Source organism: Cricetulus griseus, chromosome 4 (genome assembly GCF_003668045.3).
Source record: "Cricetulus griseus strain 17A/GY chromosome 4, alternate assembly CriGri-PICRH-1.0, whole genome shotgun sequence".
NCBI lineage: Eukaryota > Metazoa > Chordata > Mammalia > Rodentia > Cricetidae > Cricetulus > Cricetulus griseus.
The window spans coordinates 53,601,575-53,626,787 of record NC_048597.1 but is presented as its reverse complement, the minus strand read 5'-3'; the positions used below and the strand labels follow the sequence as shown (position 1 = coordinate 53,626,787).

The 25,213-nt window shown below is 44.0% G+C and overlaps 1 protein-coding gene across 1 annotated transcript in view; it reads right to left on the bottom strand.

Moving 5' to 3' along the window:
* The window catches only part of LOC100770984 (protein FAM162A), a 25,776-nt gene continuing 563 nt past the window's right edge, over positions 1–25,213 (bottom strand). Inside the window, exons 2-5 of the mRNA XM_027412757.2 lie at positions 10,006–10,128; positions 8,155–8,263; positions 3,136–3,244; positions 1–260 (exon numbers count right to left, since the gene is read on the bottom strand). Of these exons, the coding sequence (XP_027268558.1) occupies positions 168–260; positions 3,136–3,244; positions 8,155–8,263; positions 10,006–10,128 (434 nt within the window). The 3' untranslated portion in view covers positions 1–167. The remainder of the gene's footprint in view (positions 261–3,135; positions 3,245–8,154; positions 8,264–10,005; positions 10,129–25,213) is intronic.

Here is a 25,213-nt window from a genome sequence, read left to right as displayed (position 1 = left end):
TCATTCTTTAAGAAAATTTATTTGTTCCTCTATAGCAGAAATAGGGAAGTGGAATAAATCTGTGCAAAGCGTATGTCTGCAAAGTGGCTCTCATATCACATTCTTTCCATTGCAGGCTTCTTATAGCAACCTTACTCCCAGGTTTTCCAAATCCAGCACAAATACTTCTACTCTGTTTTGGCCTTCATAGCTGCCTCCTCTCTCAGACGGGCTTTCCTTTCCAGGTTCAAGCTTGTTAAAGACTCATGTCTTTTTGCTGCCTAAAAGGAAACAAAATTGAAGAGACGGTGATGCCACGTTGGAGAGTATGTTGTTCCCTTGTGTTGAGAACAGCAGGCTGACCCAGCAGCATAGACCGGAAGTGGTCAGCTGCCTGGACGCTGGGTAGAGTAGTGCCCTGTACACACCTTCTCTCCTCTCTGACTTGAGAAGTATATGTCTCTCCGTTCTCTGCCTTTACAACCTCTTTCTCCAAAGCCTGTCTCTTTTTCCTCACATCCTTCATTTTTTTTATAATGCAAACCACAAGTCCATCTCCATCTCTCTCTTTTTACTTCTCCTCCCCTCATGTGTCTATATTATTTCTAGCACCTTTCTTCTCTTTTAACAAAAGCATCAGCTTTGGGAATCCCAGGTTTTACCAAAATATTACCCTTGATGACTTCTGGAATTATCTATCCCCAAGCTCCACCCTTCCAAAGTAAATGGCGGTAAGGAGAAGCAGCCTTCCATTTTTCTTGCTTCCCTCAATATGAACTGTTAATTTCTGTGAAGCTTATATAATCAGACCAGTTTTTAGGTCAAGTATGTGAATCTTGTAGCCACCGAAGCTGGGATTTTTCTGGCACATGTGTTATTTCACATGTGAAGAATTTGGTGGAAGGAGGAAAAAGATGGGGAAAGAATGTCTTCCAATGACATTTAGCTCTGAAGTTTTTCACCCTAGCACACATCCTTGGAAGGTGCTGGAGGACATCCTAGGGGAATTACTTGCTTCTGCAGATTTATTTATTTATTATGTATACAGTGTTCTGCCTGCAGGCCAGAAAAGGGAGCTGGGAATTGAACTCAGGACCTCTAGAAGAGCAGACAGTGCTCTTAACCTCTGAGTCATCTCTCCAGCCCCAGCTTCTGCAGATTTTTAACATCAAGCGTTTCTCAGCATTCTAGAAACCCACATATCTATCCATAGTCCTCTGAAGGTTTCAATCTGAAATTATGAAGGAGAGGTCAGCTGGGGAGACAGGAAAAGTGAAGCAGGACAGGCTCACTTCCAAGAGAACTTCACTCAGGTCAGCACCCTGCCCCTTTGTGCTCCTGTGAGGCCGGGACCAAAATGGCTAGTATTCTCTGTGACTGCAAGGCACAGAGAGTCAAGAGTTCATTTCCTTTTCACTCTGGAGTTGCTCAGGGTAAGAAGATCAGTTGACAAGCACGTCCATAGAAGAATCTTTTTTCTGCTTTGTTTTGTTTTGTTTTTTTGAGACAGGGTTTCTCAGTGTAGCCCTGACTGTCCTAGAACTCACTTTGTAGACCAGGCCTTGAACTCAGTCATCTGCCTGCCTCTGCCTTATGAGTGCTGGGATGAAAGGAGCGCACCATTACCACCCGGCTGAAGAATCTTTTTAATATGTAACAACAATTAAAGGCTGTCTCTATGTGAAAGCTATGACACAGAATTAGACATGATAGTCAAGGTGTGTTCTTAAATTTAAAAGCATACACACATAATTTAGAGTTTACTTATTTTTATTTTATGGGTATAGATATTTGCCTGTATGTATGTACATGTAACTATATTTGTGCTTAGTACCTGTGAAAGCCAGAAGAGGGTACCAGATCTCCCAGAACTGGAGTTACAGATGGTTGTGAGCTGCCATGTGGGTATTGGGAACTGAAGCCAGGTCTTCTGCAGGAACAAGTGGTCCTAACCACTGAGCCATCGTCCCAGCCCCCAAAGTAAATATATATATATATATATATATATATATATATATATATATATATATTTAAATGTATTTGGCATTTTTTTAAAAAAAGATCTTTATTATGTATACAGTGTTCTTTCTGTCTGTATGCCTACATGCCAGAAGAGGGCACCAGATCTCATTACTGATGGTTGTGAGCCACCATGTGGTTACTGGGAATTGAACTCAGGACCTTTAGAAGAGCAGTCAGGGATCTTTATACCTCTGAGCCATCTCTCCAGCCTAAGTATATCTTAATAACAAGGCAATTTAATAGGTCATTTGGAAGATGAAAAAAATCAGATCTAAAGTTTTGGTTTTCTTTTTTTTGGTGGGGGGGAATGCATGGTGCGTGTGTAAGCTTCCGGTCTCTTCAGTATAAAGCAAGGTGATGAGAAAGCCACCCCCCATCCCCTCTCAGGAGCTCACATCCAGTGAGTTAAACAGTTGCTGCTGCGTAACAAACATTCAGTACTGGGGAGCAATCTTAATCTCACCTCAATTACACCTACGTTCAAATTACTTCTGTCATTAGGGAGATGCATGGCTTAGGGCAAGCTGCTAAAACTTACTTTAAAAAATTATTGTTTTGGCCAGGCAGTGGTGGCGCACGCCTTTAATCCCAGCACTTGGGAGGCAGAGGCAGGTGGATCTCTACGAAATTCAGGCCAGCCTGGTCTTCAAAGTGAGTTCCAGGATAGCTGGGACTGTTACACAGAGAAACCCTGTCTCGAAAAGCAAAAACAAACAAACAAAAAAAAACCAACAACAAAAAATTGTTTTATTCATTGTGTGTGCAGGCACACGTGCTACGAAGTACATGTGGAAGTTTCAGGACAATCCTCAGTCGTTGATTCTCTCCTGCCAGCTTGTGGGATGCAGGGATTAAACCCGTATCACCAGGTCTGTGCACAAGTGCCTCTGCCTGCTGAACCCCCTCAACAGCGACTGCTAAAGTTTCCTGAGCTATGGTTTCCTTATCTCACATTGGCACCTAGCAAAGCTGTTGTGAGGTACAATGAGGTCACCACTCAGAAGAGCCTGGCATGAATTTAGTCAGGAAAGTGATACAAAGTGGCTACCCCTTCTCAGACCAACTGGAGGAGCCAATCATGGCTTTCCTGTCTTTGGGGACAGCATACAGAGACAGAGAGCAGCCGGCTCTTACCTTCTTGCCCTCAATAACCATATAGATGCATCCTGCCACTGTCAAGGCAATCATTAAATAGCTGACCTTCACCCGGATCTTGTTCTTTGCAGCGTCAAGCATCTCAAACCTAGTGATGGAACAAGAAAACATGATTAACCTTTTTCTTTCTGAACCTGCAGCAGGATGAAATGTTCTGGGCATCACAAGTTAAAAGTTCAGTGATGTTTGTAAACACAAAGCAGCTAGGACCTAGGGACCTCATAGCACTTTGGGGGATTGTGGGTCAAGTTCACAAGTCTTTGGTTTTTGTTTTTGGAGACAAGGTCTTTCTTACTTTATAGCCCAGGCTGGCCTGGAACTCATTCTTCTCTCAAAAAGTCCTGTTATAAGCTCAAGTTATAACAAAAATATAGTTCAGAAAGAAAACAAACATGGAAGAGTTAATATTCTTTGTGTAATCTAGTTGTCTCCCCCATTTTAAACTTTATGCACATGGGTGCTTTGCCTGAATGTGTGTCTACGCACTATGTGCAGTGCCTGAGTCAGGGGCCAGAAGAGGATTTGGATCTCCTATGATACAGAAGGTTATAAGTCACATGTTGGTTCTGGGAACTGAACCTCCATTCTCTGGAAGGACAGCCAGTGCCCTTAACTACTGGAGCCATCTCTGCAGCCTGATTACTCTGATTTTTGATTGGGGGAGGGAGGACTAGAAACTATGTTATTAATTCAAAGTCTTTCCATTTTTATCAACTCATCTAAAAGTGCATTTCATAACAAAACGTATGCTTGCTGGGAATAGTTCAGGCCTGTAACCTAGGCAGAGGAAGGAGGATCATTGTAAATTCAAGGCCAATCTGTTCCACATAGCAAGTTCCAAGACAGCCAGGGCTATGGAGAGAAACTTTTGTCGAAAAACAAACCTTAGGATTTATTTCAAACAATGCAAGCATATCTGAGTATTTTTCCAGCCTCTAATCTAGTGTTTTTCTCTGTCTTAAATCAGAAACAGATTTGAGGTTGCCTGAGCCAGGGAAATAATCCCTTAAACAATGGTCCCTTAAATGTTAATCTTGTCATGAAGGTTTTGCTAAAATTGAGCAACAGTGGAGTGGAGCCTATGCTTTTTGGCAAGTACCCAGAATGTAGCCTATCTAACCTTTCCACTGACTGATGACCTACATGCCTTGACAGGGGCATAACGTGCAAGAGTCTAAACAGAAGGCTGGGTATGCAAGAAGGACCAGTAGGTAAAGGTGCTTGCAGCCAAGCCCAGTGGCCTGAATTCAATTTTTAGGGTCTATATGGTAGAGACACTTCCGTAAGCGGTTTCATTTCTACACAGATGCTGTGTCACAAGCACCATCCCAAGCCACTAAATGAATAAATGTAATAAGATTAAATGAGAGAAGGCTATTATCTTTGTGATTCCGTAGGAAGGCAGTGGGTTATGGTTCTATTGTGGTACCTAGAAGGGCAAGACAGGACACATGGAGTCCAAGTGGGTCTCCCCAGTAGGTGTGCACAGGAAGTGGCTATTTCTAAATAATGGGATTGGACACCAGGTGGTGGTGGTGCACGCCTTTAATCACAGAACTCAGGAGGCAGAGGCAGGCGATCTCTGTGAGTCCCAGGACAGCCAGGGTTGTTACACAGAAAAACCCTGTCTCAGAAAAATAAATAAATAAAAGGGATTGGAATGCTTTCTATCCCCCCCCCAATATTTAGCATATCTAATATTGAATATAAGCTGATGGTGGAGGGCCTTCTGTATGCTGTGAATATATATTTCTCTTATTGGTTGATGAAAAAAGCTGTTTCGGGCAATGGGAAGGCAGGATTTAGCCAGGAGGAAAATCCAAACAGGGATAGAGAAAGGCAATAGGCAGAGAAAAGGAGACACCATGTATCTGCTTAGGGAGCAAGAGGCTCGGGAATCACCAGTAAGCTAAAATCATGTGGAGAAACACAGATTAATAGTTATGGGTTAATAATTAAGAGAGAGTTAGCCAGAAACCTGAGCCATCAGCCAAATGGTTTATAATTACTATAGGCCTCTGTGTGTTTGAGACTAAACGGCTGCAGGACCTGGAGGGATAGAAACTTCCATCTACAATAAGCAAGAGCAATGGCTTTCAAAGGCTGCCATGGAGGAGGTCACATATACAGTGTGATGTAAGAACTGGGACTTGGAAAGCAGATTGTACGACGAGCTCTCCAGTCCAGGCACTGAAACTGGGGCCATAGGATGGTAGGAACCAGGAACAGCTTCGAAAGATAGTGAACTGCTTAACTGCTTAACTAAAATCATCTGAGAACTCACTAGCCATAAAAACAATCCAAACCAACCAAACAAACAAACAAAAAACAAAAAACCCAAACCATTTTAACTTGTGTGGTGGCTGCAAGGAGAATGTTTTCCCTTAGTCTAGGGCATTTGAATACTTGGTTGACCTGGACCAGCAGGCTGATTTTCAATGATAGGTTCCTAAGGGGAAGGGTGGTGATAAGAAAATAAAGAAACCAGAAAAGTAGGGACAAGGAGGTCTTACAGAAGCTGATGCCTTATGCCAAGGCAAGTTTATTAAGAAGTACAGCATACTATAGACAGTTTGCAGTGCGTGGTGGTGGTGGTGGGGATTGGGGATGGGACAGAGTCAGCAGAAAGCTGTCACACAATAGGATGAAGTCAGAGGACGCTAATCAAGAAAAATTATACAAAAAGGAACACGGGATGGCTCAAATGTATCATAGACCAAGCATACAGTGGTCTTGGGACTGATAATTCCAGTTTCTTCAGGCCCAAAGCCAGGTTCCCAGGAACCTGAAACTGTAAGTCCTTTGAGGCCCTGACCCTGGGCCTGAACTAGACCGTGCCATGCTGCCCCTGGGCAAGAACAAAAAACTAGCCTTCTTTCTGTCCTTTCTTCAGGGCCTCTAAGAAAGCCTTGGATCAGCCTGGCTCCCAGTGGCACTGTTTGGGTAGGATTAGGGAGTGTGGCCTGTTGGAGGAAGTGTGAAACTGTTGAGCAGGCTTTGAGGTCTCAAAAGCCACATGCCTTTCCCACCTTTCCCAGTTCACCCTCTCTATTTCCTGCTTACAGTTTGAGATGTGACCTCTCAGCTCACAGCTCCTGTCTCATGTCTGCTGCCTGCTGTCCTCACCATTATGGATCCTAACCCTCTGGAACTGCAAGCCCAGAGCAAACTCTTTATTCTGTAAGTTGTTGCCTTGGTCATGGTGTTTTATTACAGCAATAGAAAAGTAACTAATACAACAAGATTTTATGTGCACGGGTGTCTCCAACTGAAGTCTTGTGATCCTCCCGTAGTGGCATACCATTAGGAGACCATTTATAAAGGAAAATACATTTCAACATGGCCATGACAGTTGCTAACCATTTCAAAAGAAGCAAGGTTAGTTTAAAAAAAAGCAAAATAAAAACCATGAAGTTGGGAGGGAAATGTAGAAATTGGAGGGAAGGGCACACATCAGTGGCTGAATTAAGTCAAAACACATTATATGTATGTGTGAGTTCCTCGGATAACAATAATAATAAAAGGCAAGAGAAGCAGGACCTGCTCACAACCACCAGCATAGACAATCAGTTGCCCAAGCCTAGGGAAGAACTTTCCAGAGTGACTCACCAGGTAGTACTTTGGGTCTGAGAGATCTAGAACCAATGACAAGGGAGACAAGGTGTGCCACAGCAAACTCCGAACAGCAGAAATCACAGCCCATCCCCTCCAGGTAGAGATCATCTTGGTTTTGATGGGACATTATCAAGAAACCAGGGCAAAAGCAAGAACAGGGTGTCCCCGCTATTTCCTGTAAACTCCCATTTCTCAGAAGAGGGCACTGTGACTAGGGTTAAGGAGCACTAAGGCTTTCCTGCTGAGATAATTCTGGGGGTGACCGGGAAGAGCAGCAGGGCTCTATGGGCAGAAGCAGATGCGTCCTTTCTACCTGGAAAAGATGTGCTGCTTGAACCCAGAGCCAGAAGGCCCAGGAATAGTTTCTTGCTGACAGGGAACTTGCATAACATCCCTTACTCTGAGGAGGAGGATGCCCACAGGGGAGAGAGTTTCACTTCTGGTCAGTCAGGGTCCTTAGCACAAGACTGAACACTTCTTCCACCTGAGATAGATTTGACCCCAGGGGACATTTGACAATGCCTGGGGTCACTCTTGGAGAGAGTACTGCTGGCATCTAGAGGGCAGACGTCAGGGATGTTGGTAACATCCTTCAGTACACACGGCAGTTCACAAAACCCAAAACATTCCAGTCCAAAGTGTCAACAGTGCTAGCTAAGGCTGTAAAACCCTGGCTTAGAGGAACCTGCACATATTACTTAGAAATTCTGAAACAGTCTAGATTCCAGCTGAGGCTTAAGGAGGCAGGTGAGGAAGAAACCTCTTCCTGGTTACCTGGGATATCGGAGGTGAGCAGTGTATGAAAAGGGAGAGGCTTATGGAGGTCGAACATCCTGCTGAGAGGGTGGGGACACTTAGCTCGAAGGAAGCCAAAGAGCTGAAGATGAGGAGGACCAGGATCTCTGAGGAGCTCCCATGAGATCTCACCTCTTTTTAGGGCTGTGGGATTCTGGGGGGGTGGGGGTGGCAGGCAGTTTCAGGACAGGGGTTGTCTGGCTGTCCTGGAACTCATTCTGTAGTCCAAGATGCCTTGAACTCAGAGAGATCTGCCTGCCTCTGGCTCCTGAGTTCTGGGACTACCGGTGTGCACCACCACTGCCCGGCTGAGGCCTGAGACCTCACCTCTTAAAGTTCCTGGAGCGAGGATGTGTAACTAAACATCAGCTGGCTTCAGAAGCGAACAGGTCCATCAGTCGCTAGGTAACACCCTAACAGCTTTCCAACACTGACTGTTCTGGGTAATTGCCAAACATGAGAAAACATGTAGAGAATGAAGAATGTTTCTAAATCTGGTCAAAAGGTTTTAAACAGAGTTCAAATGCACTGGTCCCCTTCAGAGACCAGTGAGAAACTCGGGCTGAGTACAACCCTCCCAGCACTCACGAGATCGTCTCCGGGATTTCTTCCTCCTTCTTGAAGCGCCCTGACCACAATAGTATCTTCTTCTCGAAGTCTGTGGGTTTGTGAAGCGGCACTCTGTGTCTGTAAGATTCTGTAGGGAAAACCAGGTAACAGTCTTGCTTGAGATTTTAATGTTTAAATCAAGCAAGCAACAGAAAAAAAAAATGCTGTTTGTGTCCTTTAGTTATTCAGTTAATGGAAACACCAGGAGACTTCAGGCTGATCCAGAGCTTCACGTGATGTGAATAGGAGTGGGCAGAATGGCTTCTTTCTTTCTTTTTTTAAAAGGATTTATTTATTTTATGCATGCAAGTGCTTTATCTGCATGCACACCTGCACACCAGAAGAGGGCACCAGATCTCATAATGGAGGGTTGTGAGCCACCATGTGGTTGCTGGGAATTGAACTCAGGGCCTTTGGAAGAACAGCCAGTGCTCCTAACCTCTGAGCCATCTCTCCAGCCCCCAGAATGCCTTGTTTTGAAGTGACATTCCCCAGCACCATGAGGAACAGGGCAAAATAGAAGCCCTACCACTATAAAGTGGAAAGAATACCACAAGAAGAGACAGGGAGGAAAGATGTGCCGAGAAAAGACAAGAGGGTGCCCGTCTCCTCCAGCAGAGTAAGAAAAAGGCTGTATGGTTAGATTGCATTAACATTATCAGACACTGAACACCAAGCTGAGGGATTCACTGGATTTGGGATACATCTTTTTGTTCTTGTTTAAATATAAGCCTGGCTGGCCTGGAGCTCACAGAGATCTGCTTGCCTCTGTGTCCCAAGAACAGATATGAAAAAGCAAAAAATTAAAATAATTCATAATGCCACTACTATAGAGTGGCCAGTATACTTTAATTTGGGTGGGTATGACCACACACTTTATATGCATGTATAAGGCTTACGCTCACATACAGTATAAAATCTGACATCTGGATATATATATATTCATAGATATGGAACATTCCACAGAATTACAGTGTTTATAAGAAACCGCCAACAGCTGCATGTAATTTGACATATATGTGTGTGTGTAATATATATATAATATATATATATAATATATATACACAACATCTTTACACTCCCCGCCTTTCCCATATATAGTGATTACTGCTTAGGACAGATGGTGAATCTTGAAAAGAGAAACATCGGGTTGAGAGGAATAAACATGTTTTAAGTCCTTTCTATTCACTATGGCCTGCAGAACCCAGGTGCACCCCCAGAAGGAGCTTGCAGACAAGCAAAGCTGGTGGGTTACAGCTGGTGGGTTTCCGCAGTGGCAGCTCGACCTTAGGTATATATAACAGATATGGCTGACGTTGGGCCCAAACTCAGAATTTAGCCTCATTATATCTGATCCCAGACATAATCTCTTGATGTGGTTGGGGAAATGACTCAGTCAGGCACAAGGAGACCAGTTTAATCTCCAGGACCCACTTCAAAAAAAAAAAAGCCAGGGGTGATGTGTACACCTAGAACGATAGCACCGGGGAGGCAGAGGTGTTTGCTGGCCAGCCAGTCTTGCCAAATGGGTGACCTTCAGATTCAGTGAGAGATCCTACCTCAAAAACTAAAGTGGAGAATGGTTGAGGGGGACACCTGATGTTCACCTGTGGTGTGTGTATGTGCGCATGCGTGGGTGCGCATACACAGACACCATTGTGCACTGTGAACACAACCAATGCATGCCCAGTAAGGAAGGCAACTCTACAAGACTGAGCATGATGGAGGAACACTGGCCTACCTCTTCAAGTTCTTTTGATGCCAAATGATTCTAAGGGGTGGGAATGGGGGCTACATATTCCATAAATGCATTAAGCAGTGAACACTTACCGGTTGGGGCTTTGGGACTTTCCTGTGACTTGGTGCAAAATCCGTTGATCCTCTTCAAGTCAGTGTTCCTGGTAGACCTTAGAGACAAGGAAGCATTTCTTTCGAATAACCTAAAGCAATGTCCTAGAAAAGAGAGAGAGAAATCTGATGTTTTTTTGAAGAAATACTTGCAAGTAGCTGAATGTGGTGGTCCAGGCCTGTAATCCCAGCACTCAGGAGGGAGGGCTGGGAGGATCATCAGAGGTTTGAGGTCAGCCTGGGCTCTGCAGTGAGTTTCAGGCCAGCTAAACAGCAAGACACTGTCTTCCCCCTCCCTCCCCCAAGAACAAAGCACAAGTCCGTAAGTTTGCAGTTATATACATAAAATACAAATCAACTCATAAAGGTTGGGTGTAGTGACACAGTTGCACAGTTGCACAACTTGCAGGGTTGAGGCTAGAGGATTTCATTAAAATTCAAGGCCAGCTGGGGTTATGTACTGAGTTCAAGGTGTGCTTGGGCTACTCTACCTCAAACAAACAGGCAAAAATTCAGCTCTCTTAGAAAACACAAGTTAGCTCATTTAGAAAATACACTATCTGGCGCACGCCTTTAATCCCAGCACTCGGGAGGTAGAGACAGATGGATCTCTGTGAGTTCGAGGCCAGCCTGGTCTCCAGAGCGAATGCCAGGATAGGCTCCAAAGCTACACAGAGAAACCCTGTCTCGAAAAAAAAAAAAAAAAAGAAAAGAAAAGAAAATATAATATCTGTAAAGTATATAAGCTACACATGTATAGGAGAGATGACGGTGTCTAAGGTGTATGCTTGGTGACGTTTCAAAATATAATTGCTTTACTGTTTAAAAAAACAAATTTTAGCAGGGTGGCACGTACCTTTAATCTCAGCACTTGGGAAGCAGAGGCAGGCAGATCTCTGTGATTTTGAAGCCAGCCTGGTTTACAGATCCAGTTCCAGGACAACCAAAGATGCACAGAGAATTCCTGTCTCAACCCCCCACCCCCAATAAAATGAAATTTACAGCATAATATTTTATCAGTGAATTCTCCGAAGGTACCTTTCACAGGTATCTAGTCATTATTACAGCTTGGCAGGGTCATTCCTCTATCTCTTAAAGACAGGCAGCTGAGGGATGTTAAGGGTTAAGCTAGACTTTTGTTGTTTTGTTTTTTAAAGCAAGGTTGTTTGTGCTTCTTATTGCACAACACGGGGAGACCTGGGTGCTTTGGGACAGGGTGGCACTTGTCTGTAATCCCAGTCCTTGGGAGGCAGAGGCTCAAGGATCAGAGTCTGAGGTCATTCTCTGCTACAGAATGAGTTGAAGGCTATATTAAGCCTCAACTTAAAACAGTAAGCCTCCTTCCTACCCCACCCCAAGACCTACATGCCAATTTTGCCATTTAGTGAATTGACCAGAAGTTTTACCAGCCCAGGCTACCCTTCAAAGTTCCTCATTCATTCTTCCTTTGTGAGCAGCAAAGGTAACTAACTGTTCCCTACTCCTGATTTCACTATGGATTGCAAGATGGTGGTGTTCTTTTCCACATCATCTGGTTGTTCTTAGGAACAGGTTTAACAGGATCATGGAATAAATGTGTGCATGAATACACACACACACACACACACACACACACACTACACAGGCGCTGGTCTTCTTACGACCTCCTAGGCGATTTCTTTTTAAAAGCAGTGTAACGGGCGTCCACATCATAACATGTGTGGTGCTTCCATTATTAGTCCTTAAATGTTCCCATCTTTGGTTAGGAGGGACCTTTGTGGTGGCTCCTGAGTTCCTTCCACACATCATGATCAGTGGTTGCTGACAGCTCCCTTCCTTTCTGGCAACATGTTCCAGACCCACTTTGAATGTTCCCACCCTAATTTGAAATTACACATTCTTCCAAAGGGATCTGGGGAATGTTTTTAGAGACCCCACAGGGACGTTCATGGTTTGTCACCATTGCTAAGCCTTTTTGTGTCTTAGTGAGGATTTCTATTGCTGGGATGAAACGTCAAAGCAAGTTGGGGAAGAAAGGGTTAATTTGGCTTGCACTTCTACATCATAGTCCATCACTGAAGGAAGTCAGGATAGGAATTCACACAGGGCAGGAACCTGGAGGAAGGAGCTGGTGCTGCTTACTGGCTTGCTCCTTGTAGTTTGTTCAGCCTGCTTTCTTTCTTTGCTCCCCGCTTCCCCCTTGGAGACAGGTTTTTCTATGCATTCCTGGCTTTTCTGTAACTCACTCTGTAGACCAGGCTGGCCTTGAACTCAGAGATCCACCTGCCTTTGCCTTCCGAGTGTTAGGATTAAAGATGTGTGCCACCACTGCCTAGCCAGCATGCTTTCTTAGAGAACCCTGCACCATCAGCCCAGAGATGGCACCACCCACAATGGGCTGAGCCCTCTTCCCATCAATCACTAGTTAAGAAAATCCTGATCTTCTGATTTCTCAATTGAGGTTCCTTCTTTCAGGTGACTCTAGCTTGTGTCAAGCTAACATAAAACTGGCCAGTGGACCTAAGAAATGGATACCTTCTTTAAAGTATACTTTTAAGAAATACAACATTTTGGTCAGAAGCTTCTACCTTCTGTATGAATAATTTAAGCAATTACTGATTAAGCAGAATTAAAAGCAGAGACATACAGAAAGTTTGATGGGAGTGGGGGAAGAGGGGTGGTCACGGCATGATATAGCAGGTCCAATACAGGCCTCCAAGAGCCAGGAGAGTGCAGAAGGGCCCAGGTCCAGGGACACAGAGCACCTAGGAAGTACCAGTGAGCAGGAAGGTGCAGGCGATGAGCCTGCTGGGTCCTGGCACTCCCTGGTGCTCTGGAAACAGAAATGAAGGCTAAGGCTACCCCTTCGTGCAGGAGAGCACTCACAACTCTATGGGTAAACATGCATTTGCTAGAGCGTTAGAAAGCCTGACTGGGAGTCTCAGAGCCTCCAAGACTGGAACAGTGAGGAGTAAGAGATGGCTCCAACCATAGTCACTGTTTCCTCCTTCCCCTAACTCAGTGTCGACCCCTGAATCCAACTTATAAGGGATGTGAGGCTGTAGTTTTCTTTTGACATCTTTGTCTGGCTTGGCATCAGGATAATGTGCTCTCGTTAAATGAATCAAGAAGTGATTTGAGATGGGAAGCTCATTATGTAGCCCAGGCTGGCCTCAAACTTTCAATCCCCTGCCCCAGGCTTCAAGTGTTGAGATTACAGGTATACACTCTCACACCCTACTTGAAAGCTCTGATCTTGTCTTTCTTTCCTTCCTACCCTCCCTCTCCCTCTCTCCCTCTTTTCTGTGCCCTACTGGGGATTCAACCCAGGCACTGGTCCATACCAGGTACTTTACATTGGGATTAGTATTTCCTCTTTGTTGTTGTTTGTTTTTAAGAGTCATAAAGGATTAGTTCTAATTATCCTTGAGTGTTTGGGTCACTTAAAAAAAGATTTATTCATTCATGTAATATATGTAATTTGCATATTTGCTTGCATGACAGAAGAAGGTATCAGAGAGAAAAGGGGATCAGATCTCATTATAGATGGTTGTGAGCCACCATGTAGTTGCTGGGAATTGAACTCAGGATCTGTGGAAAAGCAGCCAGTGCTCTTAACAGCTGAGCCATCTCTCCAGCCCCTTGGGTCAGATTTAAAAAAATATATATATATTTTGACTCAGTTTCAGTAATTTAGGGCATACGATTATTTTTTAGTATTACCTGGTACTCTTTATGTATTTGGTCACAGAAACTTCCGCTTAGCTTAGTAGTCAGCTAAAAATTAGAGGAAGTCTCCCACTGACAAGCCTGGGACTCACAGGCTCTGTGGTAATGGAGCATTGTCTCACCCCTGGCAGGCAGCTCACACCCTTCCTCAGCTTTCAATTCCTGCTTCCACAGAACCTAAATGAGGCAGGTGTGAGTCCTGAGCCTTCCCTGGCCCTTCCTGATGTATTTACTTTACTGTACTCCATCCCAGCAGCACACCAGAGCTTGTCAGGCCCAAATGGACACCCTCCCTAACTTTTCCTTCTAAATGTTTTTTTTTTTTTTCCTTTTTTCTTTGGGGGAGGGGGTCGAGACAGGGTTTCTCAGTGGCTTTGGAGGCTGTCCTTGTAGACCAGGCTGGTCTCGAACTCACAGAGATCCGCCTGCCTCTGCCTCCTGAGTGCTGGGACTAAAGGCGTGCGCACCAACACCCGGCTTCTCCTTATAAATGTTTGCATTTACTGGGCTATCACCTCTGCAGTATGCTCGACAAGCACCACAGACAGTTTTTCATAAACATCTCAGAGACAAAACTGTTTGCACGGCTTAGAGTCAAGTGAAAGACAAACTTTGTGAGTGGAAGCTTCCTAAAAACCGCTACACAGGTCAAATGATAGGAAAATGTCTGGGATCTGGGTGGGGAGCCAGCTGCTGCCAGAGCTGCTAGAGCTGCGGCTGCTGGTGTTCCAGGCTGCTGTGTGGTGCCAATGGGAGACTGAACGAACCTAAGTCTTAGGGTTCTTAGCACAGTTCATTTTTCTTGAATAAATGCTATTCAGATCACAAGGCCTTACAAAATCTTGGTGGTTTTCACTTACATAATAACAGATTTTCAGAGGTCCTTACTCGATACATTAGAGTCAGACCCTCTGGCAAACACTGGGGCCACCTACAGTGCCTGCTCATAAGAGATCCTACTTATTTTACTTCCAGGTCTGATCGCAGCAGCTCTGCTGAGCCTTGGAGACCACCTCAGTGCCGCCTATGTGCGGCAGGTGTACCCAAGCCCAATGAGATGAGCTGCAACTGCTGTCGCTTGTTTCCTCATTTTGAATGTGGTGATGCAATGTCTCCACACCAGGGCTGACTTGAGGGTGAGCTGGAAAAACAAATGAAAACACCTGGCAGGATGTGTGAACCACGGCAGGCTCTACACATCTGCTTCATGTTCCAACCTCACTTAAAACTAATCCTGACAGCACTTTTTAGCTACCCAAGGGGCAGGGCCAGTAGTTGGCAAGCTGTGAGGTGTGAGATGAGGATCTTCATCCGTGGGCACACAAAAGCGCACACTGCTGAGATCCTCACACCTCAGTGGAGCCGGAGTTTGCCGTGGGCCTGCTTGAAACACAGCACATAGCTACTGACTGATAGCTTCTCTTCTCTTCCCTCCTCTCCTCTCTCTTCCCCCTCACTCTTTTCACACAGGGTCTCATGACCTAACCCAGGCTGGCTTTGAACTTACCACAATCCCCCTCAGTGCTGGCGTAAGAGAATGAACCATCTCAGTCACGAGAAATGTGCATTTCTAACAACTCCTAGGGTGTAGGATCACTGCTGGCAGGACTGTGCTTTCAGAACCTAATACCGTACCACTGCCAGTGGTGGTAAAACATATATGACAGAAAATTTACCATTCCAATCACTTTTAAGTGCCTGACCCAGCTCTACTGAGTGGATTCGGTTAAACCAGGGAGCCACTGGCTTAAAGGGACCTATAAGGACTCACCCCACACAATGCTGTCCTGGTCCTACCTTTTGGAAGGCTAAACAGGAGCAAGGTTAACTGGAGCTTACTAGACAGACTTTAGTCTCTAAAGGGAAAATGGGGTAAAGGCAGAAATTGTTTCCTAAGCAGCTCCTTTCCAAAGAGAACAGAAGACTGACGGCCACTTATGCAGGTCAGCAGCAATAATAAAAGCAAAACTAGCCTGTGGAGTGTACAGGGGCCATCAGCCACAGAAATTCATGTGGAGATAGTCATTCTTTCTCCCAGAAGATAATAACCGAGTATATACTATATATATGTACAAGACATTTTGGGCAATATATAGAACAAATAAAAATCTGTGCCATTATGACCTACATTCTAGTGTGAACACACACACACACACACACACACACACACACACACACACACACACACTTATATGTCAGAAGCTAAATGCCAGAGAGGAAAATATAAATGAAGGGGGTCATCAGGACACGACATATGTGTGTGTTTGAAATGAGTGTGTGACACTTTAGTCAGGAAAGTCTCTTTGAGAATGCCACTTGTAGCTTCAGGGACCACAAAGAGGCCAGTGAAAGCAGAAGCGGGTAAATGATGGGAGAGAAGTAAAATATGAGGTCAGAGAGGTACCCAGGACAAAAACAGGGCTAGGGATTTGAAGAAATATTTACCTAGCTCAGAAACATCTCCCCAACGTTCCTTACTGCCACCTCATACTATATGACAGTAACTTCTACCTCTCTGCAGGATAGGTGCTGATGCAAACATGCACACATATGATTATTTATACACATTAGAATGTACCAATAATTTTTAAATGTTACTCCTGAAAACAGTCATGAGCTACTGGATGAGATCGTGGTTTCTGACTTTATAATAAAATGAGAGCACAAACAAGCCAAGTTTCATTAAGACTTTCCTTTTTGGTCCATAAGAGATAAAAAACACATTGCCCCAGATATAAAAGGCAGAAATTTTCCATTCTCTGGTGGATCAAAATTACAAACACACAAAACAAAAGAAAAACAGCCCTTTCACCCTTGTGGGTGCACTTGAAGCCTTGGCTGTCCCTGGCTGACCAGTGCTCAGTCCCCAGAGCCCTAGCAGGAAGTCCAGATGATGGCTCATAGCTGCCCATAAGGCTGTGATGAGCAAATCGCTGACTACTTTTAGCAATAGATGTTCTCGACAGGTGTGGTGGTGCAGGACTTTAATCCCAGCATCAGGAGGCAGAGACAGGACGATCTCTGTGAGTTCGAGGCCAGCTGGTCTACCGAAGAGTTCTAGTCTCAAAAAACAAAAGAAAAAAATTTTAAAAAGCTGTAGTTGGTCCCACTCAGATGCATATAATGTAAATCCTCACTGTGAATGAGATAAAGGTTTACTTTTCAAACTCGGACACCCATCTCCATTTCAACAGCTGCTGAGGACTCACTGTGTGATGGGCACCTGGGAATCAATGCCGCACACCATCAAGTCTGGGCAGTGTTTCTCAGGAGTTTCATAGAGATGCAGCTTCTCAGTGCCAGCTGCAAACCTTCCTAAATTTAAGAAAAAAAAAAAAAATTCTTTCCACGGGACTTGGGAAAGGGATGTTTCTGCTTAAGAAACAGTTCCTTCAAGCCAAGGAATCTACCACCAATACTTTTCAGGATTCCCCAGTGGTCCTAATATGCAGCCTTGTTTCTCTATAATCTTCAGTTGCTGCTTTGTGTTCCTACCCTGGCTTTCCCTTTGATGACTGTGATGGAGGCATGTAAGTCAAATTTCCTCCCCAAGTTGGTTTTGGTCAACATTTTAAAATTTACATATATGTATTTTGCTTGCACAGATACACAAACGCCATGTGCATGCCTGATGCTCAGAGGTCAGAAGAGGATATCAGATCTTCTGGGACTGGAATTACAGAGGTTGTGAGCCACCGTGTTGGCATTAGGAACTGAGTCCTCAGTAAGAACAAGTGCTCTGAACTCCTGAGCTACCTCTCAAGCTCCACATGCCAAACTACAGCACCAGGATACAACCGCAAAACTTAACAAGCAACCAGGTAGTTCTCATATTAGCGCCTCAAATGCCCGTTTAATCTCTTTAAAACTAGGGTACTGCTGATGCTATTACAGTTGTGACAGGAAAGGGCAAATCTGAGAAGGATTTTTTGTGTAAATCTAAGGAAAAAGGAGATACATAGTATTCCAGGGATAGCCAAGTCCTACACATCAGTTAATACTGTTTTTTTTTTTAATTTATTGAAATTGTATGTTAAATTTTATAAGTGCTCAGTAGACCTAAAAGAATGAGTAAGTTACAGAAATTACATTTTACATACAGGCATCTTGGTCCACAAAACTCACAGGAACAGAGCGCCACTGATTTAATTTCCCACAGGAGCAAAGCCAAGCTGCCCCAAATGTTCCAACAAAGAAGCAAACAAACCTTTCTTTCTATAACGTGCACTGAGCTTTCTCCAGATTCAATCCAGTGGCTTGGAAATTTACATATGCAGCTGTTCTGACAAGGGATGGGTTCTTCCTGTCTTCTAACACTGGTCTGCACTGCTCCTATAGGTGCCACTGCTTCTGGAGCTGCTTGCTAGGCTGTGTCAAGGATACTGAAGTGAAAGCACCAGACCAACTCACTCTGGCTCTGGGTATTATGCTCCCTGTGCTCCACCACACCTGAGAATCTTTTCATCTGCCATCCCATCTACCCTGCAAAAAGCTCTGTCAAACAGGCAGAGCACATAGAGCAGAGAGAATAGTGTTTTAGGAACAATCGCCAGTGCAGAAAGTAGGGCAGGCCTGAAGAGAAAGAAGGCAGAATCGGACAAAGCAGCCATAGGAGAAGGCATGGGCATGGAACCCTCCTACAGGAAGCATGTCCACACCGCAGCCCAAGTGGATGACATGTAGCAAACAGGAGAGCTGTAATTTCGGGGAAGACCCAGGAGATGAGAAACACAACAGAGGGAGGAGGACAGACTGACACTGAGTTTTGTAGGCTGGCTGAACTCCTAATTACCATTTGTAACATTAGATTCATGGGAAAAATTTTCTGAGTTGAAAAAAATGCAAATTTATAAATAATCCTTGGAACCTGGCCAGTTTTTTAATAAAGGTCTTAAAATGCTACTAGAATCTCATGGTCAACTATAACGAGATGAAGCCATTTCTTCCTCCTCATCCCCCACCCCCACCCCACAGCCTGCACACTCCCAACAGTGGCTGCTTGAAACTCTGTAGGCCTCAGCTGTTGGCTTTTACCTTATGATAGAAAACAGGCTTCCAGTGCCAGCTGTTTTTCTCACCATTCCCAGCAGGCTCAGAAGAACACAAACCCATCCCTCTTTGTGATCTAGCAACTCCTTCCGTCTGGGGCCCTCCTGAGCAACACTGTGCCTAGCTGTCAGCACCATTATCTCCTCTCTCCACCGTCGTCTTCTTCCTGCCAGATAGCACAGGCCCATCTTAAGAACAAAACACAACAAAACCACCTCTACACTATAAAGGTTCTACAGGAGACTGAAATACGTCAAGGTACAATATAGATGAGAAAGAAGGCCCTGCCCGCCACAGCTTCCAGAGAGAACCTCCTGCATTTCTTTCCAGACTTTCTTGTGCTCACAACCTATTGTTCGTAATTACATACTGATCTTGATTATGGCAAAAAGTTACAAATACTATTCCCAGATATCAGAAATACCTGGATTTAATCATACCAGTCTGTCTCAGTCTATCTCTTTCTCTCTCTGAAATGGGGGAACTCACTGTTGCCCAGGCTGGTCTTGAACTCCTGGGTTTAAGTAAACCTCTGGTCTGGCCTCAGCCTTCTGATACTGCACCTTCCTCTATAAACATCTGTAATGGTATTTCTGATCATCTTCTAAGAATCAGACAGTGGAAGGTCAAAGAGCAGAATATAACAAGTTGCTTTCAGGAAGGTAGAAGAAATTTATGTAGTTCAACCAGTAGACAGCGAACATTTCTGTCTTGAGCCACAGTAAAATGAAGGGTCCACTATCTTGGAAAAAACATTCATCATTTTTTTTTTTAGAACACACACACACACACACACACACACACACACAAGACATTCACCATTTTTTTTTTTTAGAACACACACACACACACACACACACACGCACACGCACGGTATTCTGCCTGCATATACACTTGCAGGCCAGAAGATCTCATTACAGTTGGTTGTGAGCCACCATGTGGTTGCTGGGAATTGAACTCAGAACTTCTGCAAGAGCAGCTCTTACCTCTTGAGCCATCTCTCCAGATCCTCAACAGGTCCTATAAATAAAAAATTAATCTTCCTTTCACAGGTTAAACGAATGACTGATTACCTTCGCTGTGCTACACAGGTCCACATGCTTCTTCCCCAGCACTTCACTGAAATGCTCTAACTAGTGCTCTCCATCTAGCTGAACCAATGCTTTGCATTCTCATCCTTAGTCCACCCCCCCCACCCCCAACCCTTCCCACCTTTGTGGCCACTGGATTCTACTTATCTTATCCTTCCTTCAGGAACTCAACTCCCTCTCCATTATCTACCACCATCTTCTTCTGTCCTGTCCTACTCTGTTTTCTGTTGCTGTGATAAGACAATAACCAAAGCAACTTGGGAGGAAATGGTTTATTTGGCTCCCATGTCCCATCTACAGTCTACCACTGTGGGTGTCAGGGCAGGGACTCAGCACGAGGAGCAGCAGAGGAAGGACCAGAAAGCATTGGCTTGCTCAGCCTGCTTTCCTATATAAACCAGGACCACTTGCCCAGGGTTGGTGCTGCCTTCATGGGGCTGGGTCCTCCCACATCAATCATTACTCAAGAAAATGCTTCACAAGCATGCCCACAGGCCAATCTGGTGGAGGCAAAGCCTCAACTGAAGTTCCCCGATGGCTCTAGTCTGTCCATTTGACAAAAACTAACCAGCACAGTTCCCCTAACCCTCCAACCTCAACCATCTATGTTTTATTATTTTTATATTTACTCATTTGTGTATGTGTCAGATGACAACTTGCAGGAGCTGGTTCTCACCTTCCACTGTAAGGGTCCCAGGGATCAAACTCAGGTCAGCAGACTTGGTGGCAAGTGCTTTTACCTGCTGAGCCACTATCTTTTTTGATCCTCTTTCCCACTTCCTATTCTTAAGCTATGCCGGGACCCCAAGGTTCTGCCCTACTGTTACTGTGTGCTACTGTGGAAGGAATCCTCATTCTAGTTAAATAATTAGCTTCACAATAATGGCTTCTATATTTCTCATCTCCATAGGTCTTTAACTGAGAGATCTCATTATCACCCATAACAGAGTATACCTACAACATAGCAATACATCTCTGCCCAAGTATTAACAGGTCTTTGAGGGCATTCATGACTGTTTTCCTGGCACGCTATCTCTCTCTCTCTCTCTCTCTCTCTCTCTCTCTCTCTCTCTCTCTCTCTTGTGTGTTTATTTATGGCAGGGTCTTACGTTGTTCAAGCTGGTCTTGAGTGTGCAATGACTCTCCTGCCTGAGGTCAGATTTTAGGATAAACAGGCATGTACACTATACCTGGCTTCCACCTTTCTTATTTCTAACAACATGCATGTCTTCAAGTGCATGTCCTCCACACTTGAAATTAATAGGTCTCATCTTAAAAACTTATCTTGGCTGGAGAAATGACTCAGTGTTAAGAGCATTGGCTGCTCTTCCAAAGGACCCAGAGTCAATTACCAACACATGGCTGCTCACTATCATTTGTCAACTCCAGTCCTGGGGATCTGACACCCTCTTCTGGCCTCTTCAGGCACTGCATGCATGTGTGCACAGACATACATTCAGGCAAACACTAATGCACACACAATATAGTGTCTAATTTTTTAAAATTATTGCTATGTGTGTATGTGCATGTGAGTACAAGTACCTATAAAGACCAGAAGAGGGCACCAGACACCCTGGATCTGAAGTTACAGGTGCTGAAAGATGAACCTCAGTCCCCTGCAGGAACAGTAAGCACCACTGAGTCATTCTAGACTCATCACTTTACCTTAAATATTCCAAACCTCCTAAGTCATTACTTTCTTCAAGGCACTTCACTGTTGCTATTTCTCTCATCACCTCACACACAGTTTACTGTAGCATCTTCCCAGGTTGCAGTAATGCATCTTGCACACAGTTGCTTGTTAATTTAAATTCATCTACTTCTAATTCCTTACAAGCTCACACCCTTTTTCCTACTGCCTCCAAAGTATTCTGAGTTTTTCCTTGCTGCCTTTCCCCTCTGCACACACCTCTCCAGACTTATAACTACCCCTCTTCTTTGCTCATATCACTATAGCCCTTTCTGTTTCAATGAAACCTTCAGTTGATAATCCCATCTCATTAAACTTTCCCTTTCTCTAAATTCTAAGATCAGCAGTATACTGGCTCTTGAGAGGAAAAACAAAACAAAACAAAAAAAGCGGCAGGGAATCTCTGACTTATAGTGTTTACCAGTAACTCTCACTGCAGCAGATTTCAGGCTGCCAATATGACATTACCACTGTTGAAGTTGGGAGGGGGGGTGAACAATACAAGCAGGACCCAGCCCAGCAGCACTCACAATATGGTCTGCAATCCAGAGCTTAACAATGCTGTATGCCCTCTAGCTGCATTACATGGGTTGGTTTATACACTGTAATAAACTAGCCCTAGGAAATGAGCAGTGTGTGGGACGCACAGTATATGCTCAAACAGAAACCTGTTGGCAATATGATAAGTCAAAATTGTAGTAGTTACAATGGATATGATCTCATTTAGGGTTGGTTAGCAAGAACAAATAAAAGAACAATGCAGGAGCAAACTGGAATGGAAATAAAATCAGAGTGGCAGCCAGATATTGGTCATGTCCCAGCTTTACACCTATGTGGCCCTTAGCAAGTAAATTCCCTTCCTAAGCCTTTTGTTTCTTCCTCCAGCCAGGGGTGGTGGTGCACACTGGAAACCCCAGTACTTAGGAAGCTCACGGTTCCAGGGAAGCTGGGCTACATAATGAGGCCCTGTCTCAAAAAGCAAAAAGTAGTGGAAGTTCCCTCATCTATTTAAATTAAGGGATTAAATGACTTCTAAAATATTTCTTCAGTGCTCTGGGACATAGGTTAAACAGAGAGAAGCCCATGATCTTCTCCACTGGTAACAGGCGGATGTGTCACTGTAAAAGCTGACAAGTCAATGGAGCACAGGACAACAAAACTTTGCTAAGGTATGAAGAACATTCTGGTAAGTCTACTCATTCTTTTGATCTAATCACCTTTCTGAAAGATAGAACGTCTTGGAGCTGGAGCTGGATCAATGGATGAGAGAGCTTGCCGTGTAAGCATGAGGACCCGAGTTTGCCTCCTCAGTGCCTAAAAACCAGGTGTAAAAACCAGGTGTGGCTACTTAGAGTTGTCACAGCAGTACTGTGAGGGGTGGACATCAAAGGATCACGGGGGTCTGCTGGCTGTCAGCCTAGCTCCGGGTTCAGTGAGGGAATAAAGCAGATAGAACAGGACACCTTGTGTCCTTCTCTGGCCTTCACATGGACACAGAATGTGCACACAAACATCTGCATACAACACACACATTTAAATAAAGATACAATGTTTTAAAAGTTGTATCTATTTTATTCAGCTTTCTGGAGAAGAGAGAGGTGAAAACTCACCTTATATCTGCTCAATCCAAGATTATTTCCTAGTGTCCTTCCATCAAAGCAACATGTACTAACAGATACTGATAAGTGCTGAGAATTTAGTAAACTTAAGAGAAAGCTAGTCTCGGTGCTCAGGGAAGCCACAGTGGTGTGGGAGAGAAGCCATTTAGCCTCCAATTCTTCTGTTACTGCTCCTTAAAAGAACCCGCAATGCTCTGAGAAATGGATGGAAGCCATGTCCCCTCTGTCTTACTAATACACATTCATAAACGTCAGAATATGATTTCAGAGGTTCACAAGACCTCTCATCTGTGACGGTGTACAAATATTGCAAGTCAACAACTTTGATCTGTATCTACAACTACATCCACACAACAATAAACAACTACACTGTTTGCCAAGGGAGTCCACCCAAGATTGCCAATGAGAGCTGTTAAAGCACAGCTGTACTTGGTAAAAATGAGTTAGGGGTATCTAAAACTTCATTCACCCAGAAGAGTACCTTATTCTGAAAAATACTCTGGATAAGAAAATAATTCCCAGATTATATTCTAACTTTGACACATACATGGTCAATGTTATTTATTGAAAGTCCATTCTCGTATAAAGTATACTCCCACTTCACAAACATATCAGCGTTTCATGACTTCCAGCTCATATTAAGGAGGCGGATGTGAGTTCCAGGCCAGCCTGGTCCACAGTGAGTTCTATGCTAGCCAGGGCTATACAGTGACTATCTCAAAAAACCAAAACAAAAAATAAACAAAAAACCCCACAAAAACAACCCCCCCCAAAAAGCCCCACCTGGCTGTGTGACAGTTACTTACACATGCACATATCCCAGTAAGCCGTATCAACGGCATCAAGGAAACAGGTAACACAAAATCACTGCCTCCCTTTGGCGCTCACATTTCTGACCAAGTGGTGCTGGACAAGTTTATTTGGCTCTGTGACTTACATTTATTTGTAAAGACAGGAGGGAATAATAAGACCTGAGGAGGATGCTGTGGGGATCAGGAATGTATGTGAAAGCACTTAGTAATAAAAAAGGTAAAGTAAAAGAAATCACTGGAAGGTGCTCACAGCACATCAGACATTCACAGATCACTTGGAAGCAGTTGCTCACAACATCCTTGCTATTACAGGTTTCCCTATCAGAAATAAAACAAATTGTTGCTAAATTGTGCAAAGAATTCTGTCTTGGTTAAGGGCCCAACAGCAACTTCCAAAATATCAGAAATCTGTGGAAACACTTTAAAATAGATTTCCATGATGTGTGTGCTACAGTCTCAAGACTAAAAAAGTTAACTACTTTCAGACTTTCTTCAAGTATTAAGTGGTTTTTGAATAACTTACAGATTGTTGATTTTTTTTTTTTGCCCACTCTGCTGAAAACTTCATAATACTTAACAAAATGTACACAGAAGATTTTAGATGATGGCTCTTTCTCTCTCTCTCTTTTAAGCCGAGTGGGTGTTAGTGTTTAAGGGTGTAAGCAATGCTGTCCCATAGAAACAGTAAAAGGTAACCTTTTCATTTGGTATTCCTCAAAAGTATGCAACTATTATACATTTGCCATTCTTTGCATTTACAATGTACATCTGCATTGCTCCAATAGTAAAACGTGGGGCTATTCTTTCTTTAAAAATTAAATAACTCTTTAGTGATTTGATGCCGTGGAACAAAAGATTATATATCGTGTGAAAGTTCATAAAGATGATCAAAAGAGTAAGTTGCCCACTAAAGGCCCTCAAGATTCAGGCTGCAAGCCCACTGATTTCACAACTTGATAATTCCAACGCTCTCTAGATTACCCCCAGGCGGGATACGTTTTCTTTACCAGACTTGAAAACACCCAAACGCCCCAATGTTTTCTAAGAAAACAGGCTACAGAGCTTGCATTAATACAACACTTTGCCCCAGGAAAATCGAAGCACCTAAGCGCACCACTGTTTAAAGTAATGGACTCCCACCCACACTTTAAGAAAACAGTTACTTGTATTCTGTGAGATCCTTAAGTCCCTCACCTAAAGAGGGAGGGACAAGTAGCTGAG